At 45.1% G+C, this 13,354-nt stretch overlaps 1 protein-coding gene across 1 annotated transcript; it reads right to left on the minus strand.

Moving 5' to 3' along the window:
* Positions 1 to 4,499: 4,499 nt before the first annotated feature.
* On the minus strand, positions 4,500 to 10,198 carry LOC119340032. The gene is made up of 5 exons (XM_037611947.1): positions 9,571 to 10,198; positions 9,127 to 9,274; positions 5,556 to 5,631; positions 5,406 to 5,474; positions 4,500 to 5,029 (listed from the first exon to the last, which is right to left on the minus strand). The coding sequence occupies exons 3-5, from the start codon at positions 5,590 to 5,592 to the stop codon at positions 4,740 to 4,742; spliced, it is 396 nt and encodes a 131-aa protein (XP_037467844.1). The 5' UTR covers positions 5,593 to 5,631; positions 9,127 to 9,274; positions 9,571 to 10,198; the 3' UTR covers positions 4,500 to 4,739.
* Positions 10,199 to 13,354: the final 3,156 nt, after the last annotated feature.

A 13,354-nucleotide genomic window follows, 5' to 3' on the forward strand; every position in this document is an offset into this window, starting at 1 on the left:
CGCCGAGATGTTCGCCTGGAACAGGAGCCAGGACTCCTGTTCGCGGAGCGAACGGCGGCCGAAGCCGTTGGCCGCCGCCTCGTCTCCGGGGAAGCGTTCTGCCATGGCAACGGCGGGGCTGGGCGGGCTCGGGAGAGGTAGAGGGAGGGGCTGGGCGGCGGCGCTCGGGAGAGGCAGGGAGAGGGAGGGGCTGGACGGCGGCGAGGGGCGGGACTGGTGTGGGCACAGGCGAGTGGAGGCCGCCGGCTTTTATAGTCGGGCCGCGCCCGTGTGTACGCGTGCGAGGGAGGGGAGGCGTCGGCGCGCCGTCCCGTGAACCGCCGCCCGTGAGGAATAAATGGCAAGGCTGCCGCCGGTCAGCCTTGCCATTGATTCCCCGCGGGAACCGAGGCCGTTGGGGGAAGACGAGGCGCCGAGTCGCTGACGCGGCTGGCCCGCGTCTTTTTCGCGCCAAAACAGCTTGCCCCGGCGCCCCCGGGCGCCCCCCAGCGCGTCGGGTTCAGGTTGGGTCCGCCGGCGCTGTTTTTGGTCCAAGCCGGCGAAAATCGGGCTCCTGAGGGCGCGACTGGGCCGTTTTTATCGCCTGGGGAGGCCTTCCTGGGGCGCGGCTGGAGATGCCCTAAGGGCTCCAAATTCAAATCGTAAGTAGGACTATGTACGTACAAGTACAACACTAGCTTGAGTACCAAAAGTCACATACACACATGCACGAGCACGAGCACGATCGATTGCCACACACTCTACTTGATTTGATGTAGTACTGTACGTAGCTAGCAAATTCACGTGTAGAATATATATATTCCCTACCTCTGCAGTCTGTAACGGAAAGAAGGAACCTTCGCTTTGATCAAGCCATGCATATAGCTATAGCAAAATGTAGGTTTATTTCTCCTCCCTTTTGCATGCAACTACACCCCACCATACACCTACACTTGTTTACTTTTACTTTACTTTATATTGGTTGCCAACTACAAGCACACAACTTATATTAACCGATCGATATTTGTATTGCCTCGCAAGAAACAAAGCTAACCAATCACCATGCATGCATGCGTACGTACGTGCATAATAACGGTACATATATAATCTGAGACTCACTTTCTTTTACTAGGAAAAGCTGATCAAAAAGGTAGATAGTCCGATAGTGGTATATCTTTTGCACGCAGGTGATCGGAGCTAATAAAGCTAGCCAAAAGAATACTTGTACTAACTAATTAACCAAAGTATATATATACCATATGTCGTGCCATATGATGGGTGCTAGCAACCCAGTTAAGCTACACAAAAGCTATATGTAAGTTGCCTAGATTTGCAATTTTTGAGTAGGTCAATTTTGTGGAAGGAACAACAGTTAAAGGAGGAAAAATGTTGGAGGAAGTAGAAAGAAGGACGGCCGTTAGATCTTAATCTAATGGTCGACAAAATCAACTTATCCAAAATAAATTTTCAGGCGGATCACGTATAACCTGAGTCACATTATTGTTAATTTGTTTGGTTTGGGCCACCTAACAAGCTAGCCAGAACTGAGAGTCTGAGAGAGTGAGCACTCGCTTAATTGTAGTCGTCTGGCTTTAACCTCGTCGATCTTGGTGGTGATTGGGGAGCTCGCAAGGTTCTGTCCCCAGTCCCCATCGGGTTTCCATGGGCGACAAATTGAATCTTTGTGCTTCTAGTCGGCGATTCAATGAGGTTTGGTCCTCTACAGATCGTTGCAGTTGCAGGTAAATTAGTGGTCGAAATTTGTTGATGACGTCCATAGTAAGAACGAGCTATGGTGGAGTGATCTCGACGAGTTCAGCTGTGGTTTTGGGTTTTTGCCTAGAATATCCCCTTAATTTGTTTACGGTTCTTTCTATATCTGCTGGTTCAGTTACCGCATCATCACATTTTATCCAGTATCGTCTTGATCAAACATATCTACTGTACTACAATGCACAAACATACATTTGCTACATATATAATGTAATTCGTTCACGCATTGATTCCAAACAATATTTTTTGTTGTTGCAAATCAACTAAAGTTTCAGCCCCACCCGACCGGACGGCTCCGGTCACCGTTACTTAGGGGGTGTTTGGTTCAGAAGTCCTACGACTTTTTCTAGTTCCAGGGACTAATCAAAAAAGACTCTCCGGTAAAGTCTTTTTCTAGTCCCTGTAGAAAAAGCCCCTCCCGTTTGGTTTCTAGGGACTTTTTAGGGACTTTTTCTAATCTCTGGGACTAAAAAGTCCCTGAACCAAACACCCCCTTAGTACTCCATCGGTTCACAAATATATGTCACACTTGACGTTCACAGTCCCCAATGCACAATTTAACTATTTTTTTTACATATAAGATGCCTCCGCCTATGTCTTCTAGGCATAGCCGGTCCCAAGCCCGGGTAAAGGAGGAGGGTTGTGATAGGCTTGGCGAGCCAACGTAAAAACTAGCCAGTCCCATAGGTATGAAACCCATTTGAGCGAGAATAGTACTAGGATGGGTGACCTCCTAGGAAGTCCTCGTGAAAGTGTTTCATATCTAAGGGTTGTGATAGGCTTGGCGAGCCAACGTAAAAACTAGCCAGTCTTTTGGGTATGAAACCCATTTGGGCGAGAGTAGTACTAGGATGGGTGACCTCCTGGGAAGTCCTCGTGAAAGGGTTTCATATCTAGCCTACCCCAACTTGTTTGGGATAAAAGGTTTCGTAAGTAAGTACAAGTACGATACAAGAATAATTTTAAAGACAAGTAGAACAATATCATTCTGACATTTCATCACCAAAAAAAAAAACTTTTACATCCTGAATCCATATATTCATAAATAGTAGTGATCAAAGTTCTAAAACATTGGCTGCATGTAAACCTATGTGCCTTATATTATGAAACAGAGGGAGGCAGAAGTACGTAGCTAGCAAAATCACATGTAGAATATATTCCTACCATTGCTCCGAAATCTGTAAGCAACAGAGAAAAAAGAAAGAAAGAAAGAAAGACAGAACCTTCGCTTTGATCAACATATATATCTCTCCTTTTGCATGCAACTGCACCCCACCATACGCGACACTACTTTTACTTTACTTTATACTGGTTTCCAACTAGGAGCACATAACTAATCAACCAATCAATATCTTAATCGCCCCGCAATGTAAAAAACCAAATCAATCACCAATCACCGTGTACGTGCATAATAATTGTATATATACAACTTGACTCTCTTTCTTTTTAAAAATGAACAAAAATCCTATAAACAAAGCTAGATACTACTGTATGTAGATAGTGTGATGTGTACAGTAGTACTCCCTCCGTCCAAAATAAGTGACTCAAGGGAGTATATCTTTTGCTTGGAGGCGGTGGAGCTAATAAAGCTAACCAGAAGAATACTAGAGCTAACTATATATAGCTAACCAAAGCATAGATACTATATGTCGATCGTATGATGACACGGACCCTTCGTCTTTCTTCTTCTTTCCAGATCGACTAGCTAACGGCCTCGACCGCTTTATTGCCTTTTGAGTTGCATGCCAGCTAGCATATAGGCGAAGTATCCTGTGAAAATGGGCAACCAGTGAAAATCTGAAAATTACATCATGGGCCATCAGATTGAGAAGAAATGACACTGATTGGAGGTGGGATTGTAACCATGCATCCACTTAAACCCATATTAGCATATAACCCCCTACTTTTACCCACCATCATTAGGTCCTTCAACCACGATCACGATCTTCTTGCCGTGGTGGAGATTTGCCCTACAGCCAGCGGCCACGAAGCACCCTACGCCGGCCCTAAACCCTCTCCCTACACCGGCCATGAAGCACCCTCCGTCGGCCCTAAACCCTCTAGCTTCACCGGCTGCATCATTGCCTCTCGTAACCTTCTCCGACGAGTCATCGTTCTTTTTGGTCAAAATGCGACCAAATTTATTCTTTCCGGGCATGTCAGTGCCAAAGGGGACGCAATGTTGTTCCAGGATGGAGTCCTGTCGTGGTAGAGGTTTGGCCGGAACAAGTTGTATTGTCCCTGGTGCCGGCAAGATTTGTTCTGCTCAAGAGCAGTTTGGACCCAATTGCTTTTTTCTTTTTCTCAGACGGGTCCCTCTTTGGAATTTTTAGTAACATGTGCGTAGGTTTTTCTTAGGGTCTCTTTTGTAAGATGTATTGCCACACCGCTTTTATTTAATACAGTTTTTAGTTTATTTTCTAATTTCCCACTCTTGTTCAGGAAAAAAAATGTTTGCATCTCATATTCTCATATGTTTTTAGTTAATGCAAAAATCCTACTGGAACCCAGAAAATTGTGGGGAGATAAGATTGTAGTATCAAACACCTTTGCTTTGTTGACAAGATCCCAAGGCAATGTTAACAAACAAATTGGCGAAACAGCATTGACCAGCAGATGAGCAGAAGCTAGCCATCCCATCAATCCATTTGTACCTGACTAATCCATTGAACTAACTAGCGATTGATTTGATTTGATTTGATTTGATTAATCACCACTCTCTCTACCAGAGCAGGCTACCAGAGAGAGACGCAAAACACTAATGCTTCGATACCTTCCTTCCTATGCAGTGTTTGAGCTATGGCTGACTACCCTACTCTGTCCGATCTACCCTACTCTTTTCTTCCCTAACTACACTACTTTACTGATATTTGTACTAAAGTTGAGACATTTATTTACTTACTATTTACTCCCTCCGTTCCGAAATACATGACGCTGGGGATTTTTCCCGACCAGGTGAAAAAGCAGCGAAATGACCAGGTTACCCTTCAATTTTGAATTCTCTCCTCGATCTCCACCCAGGTCGTCTTCCAGATCCGCCCGCCTCCATCGCCCCCCACCTCTGGATCCTCCACCTCCATCGCCTCCCATCTCACCCAGCAGATCCCCTCCCATCCTCCCCGTCTTCCTGGGCCAGCAGATCCCCCTCCTCGTCCTGGGCCAGCAAATCCCCACCTCGTCATCCCAAGGCCAGCGCCCTGCTGCAGATTGCCGTCACCCTCCCAGGGCCTCGCCAGCTCCACCTCCAGGTACTGCAGATCGCCGCCGGCTTCAGGTCCTGGTCGTTCAACAGGTCCAAAAACGGGCAATTCAGTTGCATGGTGTTGAGGGTTGTGGCAACAGAATTTAGCATGACAAAAATCAGTACTGGAGCATGATGTTGCATGATGTTGGAGTAGTTGCATGATGCTGGAGCATTCAAAAATCAGTGCTGCACTGGAGTAAAAGTGCAGTACTACTGAAACAGTTGCATGATGTTGGAGTGTCATTAACAGAATAGCATGATGTTGGAATACAATTGCATGATGAAGTACTACAGGGGCAGAATCACTTTTACAACATCATGCAACATCATTTTCATGACAGTACTAGAATTGCATGATGTTGGAGTACTACAGAGCTTGATGTTGCATAAACTTATACTGCGGCAGTACCTGAACAGGCTCCAGGTCCAGAAGGTGCAGCTCCAGGCTCCATTGCACCAACTTCAGAATAGGCAGTACCTGAAAAAGGAAATATACATAGTCAGGGCAGAGGCATGGATTTTGATCTCAATTGCACTCCAGCCGAAGAAGAAGACATACTCCAAGATGATATGAACATGGAAGAGGAAGAGGGCATCGATCCCGGGCAAGATGTAGTTGGTGAGCTCCAGTACTCCTGCCATTAACAATCAATAGTTCATTTGTACCCGTATAATGGAGTAGCAAGCAAGTGTTGAGCAATTAAAAAATGCATTTGGTATAAACAATGTTCAACAACAAAGTTTGGTATTAACAAATTCATTTGGTACTCTGCAAGTGTTAATAATCATCTGCAAGTGTTATACTCCAAGTTAGATCATGAAACAGTAGTGAACTACTCCAAGTTAACTGAAACAACAATAGTAACAACAATAGTAACAACAATAGTAATACTACTCCAGTTTCTGAAAATGAACAGTTCATTTAGCAACTTTAGATCAAACTGAATACTCCAGGAAAAATATGATAAAGTAGTGACCAATTTGCATGATCAAGTTTAGATCATACTCCAGGAAAAAAATGATCAAGTAGTGATCAAACTGAATAATCCATGAAAAACATGATCAAGTTTAGATCAAACTGAATACTCTAGTTTCTGAAAATGAACAGTAAGAGTAGCTCATTTAGCAAGTTTCTGAAAATGAACAGTAACTCTAGTTTCTGAAAATGAACAGTAGCTCATTTATCATTTCATCAATTTATCATTTGAGCATTTCATCATTTGATCATTTCTTGTTGTTTTTCATTTGATCATTTGAGCATGGACTAATATTTTTTTCATTGTTTTGTTTCTTGTTGCAGTTGTTGATCAAGGAGTTAGAAAAAAGAAAACCCTCACTAACGAGCAAAAGTATGCTGCTTATGTGGCATTGCATTCAGTGTGCATGAGCAGAGGTGGAAAATTCAAAAGAAATGATAAGAAAGACCTTGCACAATTTTTTAAGGTAGAAGTGAGGAGTATACAGAGAGTTTGGCAGAAGGCGATGGAGCAAATTTCAGAAGGTGTAGAGGTGGATGTTTCCAATCAGAGAAAAGGAAACTCTGGAAGAAAGCCAAAGGACATCAATTTAGAGCAAATCCCTACCATCCCACTAAACAAGAGGTCCACTATCAGATCTCTAGCTTGGCAATTGGGATGTAGCCCTACCACACTGCATAGAAAGTTCAAGCTAAATTTGATAAAAAGGCACACAAACTGTGTGAAGCCAACTCTAAAGGAAAAGAATATGAAGGATAGGATGGAATTTTGTATGTCAATGCTTGACGAGACAACGATAGAAACTTCAAGGCCTAAATTCAATATGATGCATAATGTTGTGCACATTGATGAGAAGTGGTTCAATATGACGAAGAAAAATAAGACCTACTATCTGCTGGATGGGGAGGAGGAGCCTACGAGGCCTATACATGGCAACTGCATTGGCAAGGTGATGTTCTTAATGGCCGTTGCTAGGCCAAGGTGGGATCGTGAAGGAAACATGACCTTCTTTGGGAAAATCGGTATCTGGCCATTTGTGAAAGAAGTTCCTGCTCAGAGGAGAAGTGATAACAGGCCCAGAGGTACAATAGAGACAAAGTCAATAAAGGTCGACAGAAAAGTGATGAGGGAGTTCCTGATAGAGAAGGTCTTGCCAGCAATACAAGCAATTTGGCCTGAAAGTGATGCTGGACAGACCATCTATATTCAGCAGGATAATGCTAAGCCCCATATCTTGCCAAATGACCCAGAATTTCTAGTAGCTGTCGCAAAAACTGGACTTGACATCAGAATAATACAGCAGCCCGCCAACAGTCCTGATTTGAATGTGCTTGACCTTGGGTTGGTGTTGCCAAAGACCTGAGGATGCTTGTTGCCAAGAGACTTGAGATGCTTGTTGCCAAGAGACTTGAGATGCTTGTTGCCAAGAGACTTGAGATGCTTGTTGCCAAGAGACTTGAGATGCTTGTTGCCAAGAGACTTGAGATGCTTGTTGTCAAGAGACCTGAGATGCTGTTGCCAATAGACCTGAGGATGCTTGTTGTCAAGAGACTTGAGATGCTTGTTGCCAAGAGACTTGAGATGCTTGTTGTCAAGAGACTTGAGATGCTTGTTGTCAAGAGACCTGAGATGCTGTTGCCAAGAGACCTGAGGATGCTTGTTGTCAAGAGACTTGAGATGCTTGTTGCCAAGAGACTTGAGATGCTTGTTGTCAAGAGACTTGAGATGCTTGTTGCCTAGAGACTTGAGATGCGTGTTGTCAACAGACCTGAGATGAGGCTTGTGGAGTATGCTTGTTGCATCCTTGTGATTATTTGTGTGGAGTATGATTATAATCCATATTTGAGTATGTTTGCAAAGGCTTGTGCGGAGTGGAGTTTTTTACTCCATTTGTATGATCATTTTTACTCCATATGTTTGCATCGGCTTGTGTGGAGCGAATTCTCTTATTTTCTTAGGAGGAAAGGTCTAGGAGAGGAAAGGAGTGGAATAGAAGAGGAGAGGATTAATTTAGATTTAATTAGCAGAAAAGGTTTAATTTAGATTTAATTAACTAAGAAGCTTTAATTTAAGTTTGATTAACTAAAAAGGTTTATTTTAGATTTAATTAACAGAAAAGGTTTTAATTTACAGTTAATTTCCAGATAAGAGAAGAGAAGAGAGGAGAGATAAGAAGAGAGTAAGTAACTGGATTAAGCTATTGGAGTAAGTAACTCCATGGAGTACTAATGTCCAGGAGTACTCCAATGATTTATTAATAAACAAGACAGTACTAATGTCCAGGAGTACTCCAATTCAAGAAAAGAAAGGAGAAGAGAAGAGATCCAAGAACTTCTCCTACTGGAATTGTCACTGGGTAATACTACTGCTGTCCTACACAATACTCCTACTCCAAGAACTACTCCTATTGCCAAGTACTGAAGAGAAGAGAAGAGAAGAGAGGAGAGGAGAAGAGCAATATACACTAAATTACCCCACTAAACAGCATAAGGTTTCATTTAATTAGTTTAATTAACAGAAAAAGGTTTAAGTTAGTTTAATTAATAGAAAAAGGTTTCAGTTAATTTAATTAAAGAAACTGAAAGTTTTGAGTTAATTTAAATTAACTGAAAAGAGAAGAGAAGATCTACACTACTCCAAATCTTGAACTCACTTTTTTTATTTGAGAAGAGAAGAGCAGAGCAAGCACTGCTACTGCTCCAAGCTAATCTGACTGCAAACCAGAAACTCCAAATCTGATTATTTAGGTACTCCAAATACTGGATCTGTTTGCTACTCCAAATTTTGCAACCACTACTCGAAAACAATACTTAAACTACAGAAACTATAGCAGAACAATTGCAATTTTGAAGTAAAGCTTCAGTTAATTTTAAAGCTTAAATTAAACTTTCAGTTAAAATGGAGAGAAGATGGAGAGAAACTACAGTAAGTACTGTTGGAGTACTCACTAACTACTGTAAGATGAGTATAGTACAGTACTGCTGCAAGAGGAGTACAGTACTCCACTAGCTCATTGCAAATTTAACCAAAACTACAGTAGCACAGATGTTGGTGAGGAAACAACAGTACTATTGCAAGAGGAGTAGTAAAATCAGTCCTACTCTTAACCCTATTAAGCTCACGGATGTTGGTGCACAGTAGAAAGAGCCTCACTTAATTCCAAACAAGACTCCAAAACATGCAATTCCACATCGGACACGCAGATGATACTCCTCTGAATGAATGACTGAAGCAGCAGGCGTCGGGCACCACGAGCACGACGTCAGCGTCGGGCACCACAAGCACCACTGTCAGCGTCACCCTGCAAGCACAATAGAGGATTGGAACTCTGAATCGAACGACAACTGAAGCAAAATAATCGACCATCGACAGTAAACCTCTGAAGAAATGTTGAAATGCTGCTGCTGCTTGGTTGATTACAGAGAGCTCGGTAGGCAATTAAGGCCTCACATCTGACATTAGCATCCGTAACATTTGCTAGCACTACTCCTAGCAGTACACTAAGATCACAGAAATCTCCATTTGCTAGCACTACTCCTAGCATCTGACATTAAGTTTTCACGGAGAAGAGACAGGAAGAGGAAGAGAGAGCAATACCTCAAGGAGTCATCATCCATGGACGCACAGCCGGGCCACCGCGTCCATCCTCTCGCCACCTAACGCAACAGCTGCTCCTCAAGGAGTCGCTCATGGAGGCCGCACGCGAGGAGGACGGCGGCGGCCACGGCGACGACAAGCTGCCGCAGGTGGTGTTCGACCGCATCCTTCGGCGTCAGGTGGTGTACGACGCGCTCAAGCACGGGGGCAGGGCGGAGGTGCCATCGTGGGTCCAGCTGCTCACCATCCTCCTCTCCTTCGGCACATCGGCGCTCGGCACCGCCTACTGCTCCTTGTCACCGCCGCACAGATGCAGCAGCTCCCCACAGCCGCACAGATCCGGCAGCTTCTCACCGCCACAGATCCTCTTCCCGCAGCTCCTCCTACTCCAGCAGCTCCTCCGGCGGTAAAAATCGAATCTTGGGACAACTAAGCAGGGATGACGCGAAAGATGACGCGAGAGAAAGAGGGCAGCGGCGACGCGGTTAAGGGAGATGTAGCGACGCAGGCGAGGGAGATGCGGCTGCTACGCGGGCGAGGGAGATGCGCGGCGAGGCGGGCGAGGGAGATGCGGCGGCGCCACGGGGGAGGGAGATGCGGTGGGAGAGAGGCAGAGAGCGATACGGGCGAGGGAGACGGAGAGAGTGAGAGAGAGGGACTGAGAGCGATGCGGTCGAGGGTAAAATCGGAAAACGCGTATATTTCGTAGCTTTACGAAATTTCAACGTGCAAACGTAAAACGTCATGTATTTCGGAACGGAGGGAGTACATATGAAAGAAGTACTACGTACGTACACACCTGTTGTATACCATGGTGGATGATATATAAGATTTGAGTGCTTTCCTAGAAAAAAAGTAGACTATTACAGTTCACAACGTTTGAACATATGAAAAATCAGTCGTATAGTTAGTTCGAAAGAAAAAGTCGTATATGAACTTATTTTAGACAAAATGCCTTCTGCGTTAAATGGAACGAGGTTAGTTTTTAGGGGTGGTGGACCAGGTTAGGCGTCGGGTGAGTTAGGGCAACGAGACCGGCGAGAGTGCAGAGCAGTCGCGAGGGGATCGGGGACGGGAGGCTATCCCGTACTCTCTTATGGGCTATGGTACATATTCTAGGGCATGGCCCACCTTGACCACCCTATAGACACACCACCATCCGTAAGTATCTGACACACAAAAAAAGAAAATCAATAAGTTTTTTTTAGAAGAGAAAATCCATAAGTAGCCAGCCCAGCGGTGCCAATGAGTAGTAATAAATCGAAAGTGCCCCGGCCCTGGGTGCGACATTTTCTATTTGGCGCTTCAGGCCCCTGTTATAGGTCATTTTACAAACGGGCACACACCCTCCTACGATTGGGCTGACCCTTTTTTTCTTCTGATTTTCTAAATCGCAAAAAACTATTAGCGACTCCTGGTTCAAAGTATCCCATAATAACCACCTAGCCACCCTCTTGATGTGCTTAATTAGCTCTTTTTCATTCTTTTCTCGTTTTTCTTTGCTTTTTTTCTTTTTTTTTCTTATTCTTTATTTCACGTTTTTTGAACTGTATATTTGAATTTTTTTTATTCTTTTACCAAATTTCATGGACTTTTTCAATTTCACATTATTTTTTGAAATTCATGATTTTTTTCAAAATCAATGAACATTTTCTCAAATTCATGACTTTTGTAAAACTGTTGAGCTTTCTTGGAAATCAATGATTTTTATTTCAAAATTGATGAACTTCTATCAAAATCGATGAAATTTTCTGAAATTTGTGATTTTTTTCAAATAGTGATTTTTTTCAAATCCTTGAATTTGTTTCCCAAAATCCATGAATTTTTAAAATTTGTGAACTTTTGTTTCAAAATCAATGAACTTTTTTTTTCAAATTTGATGAACTTGTTAACTTCTATAAAGTTGTTTCAAATTTGTAAACTTTTTTTCAAAATCCATGACCATTTTTTAATTCATGTTTTTTTATACTTTGCAAAAAAAATGGATTTTTTTAGAAGTCAACGGGTGACCGGTCAATAGTTGATCGGTTAACTGCGACCAGTCAGCGGCCAACGCAGTGACCAATCAACAACGAATTAGCGAAGGAAGTAGCCAACATGTGGAGCAAGCGAACACGCGTGTTGGGCCGGCCCAAGTGTGTGTGTGGCTGCGTGAGCGCCACTTCTGCGAACGGGCGCCTGAAGCGTCGTATAGGAGCTCCCGAGTGCGAGTGGCGAGTGCTAGCGAGGATTAATTTGTTCACTGGCGCGGGTGCGAGTCGGATGGTGAACCGATTTTGATTTGATATTGCCATCTCTTTCTCTCCAAAATACACGGGTGAACATGGTTTCACGCACACCCATGTGAATAGTAAATTTGAAAACAATACTAAAAAAACTGAAATTTTGGAATATCAATCGTGGTCGACCATTCTACTCAGTATGAAATTTCGTGAAGGAATGACATCGGGGTATTCTGTAGTGAAGAAAATATAATCCAATTTTACTATTCCTTCAACTAGTGTTTTCAAATATAGCACATATTTTGTCTTTTTTGCCCAGAATGGCATGGGTGTCATTTCTTTATGGAACTTCATACTCTAGTAGAATGGTCGGCTAGGTATACTACAAAAAAAAGGTATACTACAAAAAAGATTCAGTTTTTTTTTAAAAAAATATTATTATTCGAATTTACTATTCATAACAGGTACATGTGGATGTATGATTGCATTATGCATGTTAAGAATTGATGATATGGCAGTACTGCTGAGGTGAATAGTCGGAACTCAGGCGCGCAGGGATCTGCTCGACGATCTCGGCACGGCGGATGTTGTCGGGGTGGTGTGTGCGCGCGGCCAGCTTGAACGTCGCAAGATTGGCCCTGGAGCGCGTCCTGGGGTGAAGGCGCTCTATCCAGCAGCTCGTGCCTAGGACGTGCTCGGCGGTGGACAGGTGCCAGGCCTGCGCCGGAACGCCGCGGAGCTCTAGTTCGACGCAGTACTCAAAGTCGCTAGAGCCGACGTGGGCCCTCCATCAGGATCCTCAGTTACCCCATTGCCATTGTTGTGGCCCGCATCGAGCCAGCCAGCGCTCCAGTTCTCCGCGGCCACCATGGCACAGGACAAGGTGGGGATGGTGCGCACGACGGCGCCAACCCCAACCGCGCACCAGGACCCGGCCAAGGTAGAGCGCGTCGCCGGGGCCGCAAGCGCCGGCGTACGGACGCTCCGCCTCTCGGCCGCGCTGATGGCATGGCGATGGACGACGCGCTATGGAGGGCACAAAACCGGCCCGGACGTGTGGACGGACTTGCCGTGTCGCGTGCTTGGCCTGCTCTCGCCGGCGAGGGCGCGCCACCGTCCGTACCGAGCCAGGATCTTTGCATGGCATCGTGGCCTGGTCAGTAGGGGACCCACCCGCCTCGTCGACGTGCCAGAAAAGGAAGAGGCAGAGGATCACAAAGGGGTGCTTTGCAGGCGGGCCCTGTGGATAAGACTGTCAGGGACGCAGTTGTCCCCGCGACCACGATGACCGCGCCGGTTGGTAGCGCTACTTTGGCTGCTGCGGCCCCGATGGTGGGCGTAGTGGCGGGCCAGGCCCCAGCTGGCGATCTCCCGTTGGCTGCGATCTCACCAGAACCAGCGCGAGATTCGAACCCGTCTGGGAATGGCGCGCCCGAGGACGATCGCGTGGGGGCCACGACTGGCTCGCCCGATCCCATGCATTGTCGGGATCTGGACGCCGTCAGCGAGGTTCCTGATACGCCGCCAGCGCCTTGGGGCCATTCTGCGGCTCGGTCGGGCCA

Source organism: Triticum dicoccoides, chromosome 7B (genome assembly GCF_002162155.2).
Source record: "Triticum dicoccoides isolate Atlit2015 ecotype Zavitan chromosome 7B, WEW_v2.0, whole genome shotgun sequence".
NCBI lineage: Eukaryota > Viridiplantae > Streptophyta > Magnoliopsida > Poales > Poaceae > Triticum > Triticum dicoccoides.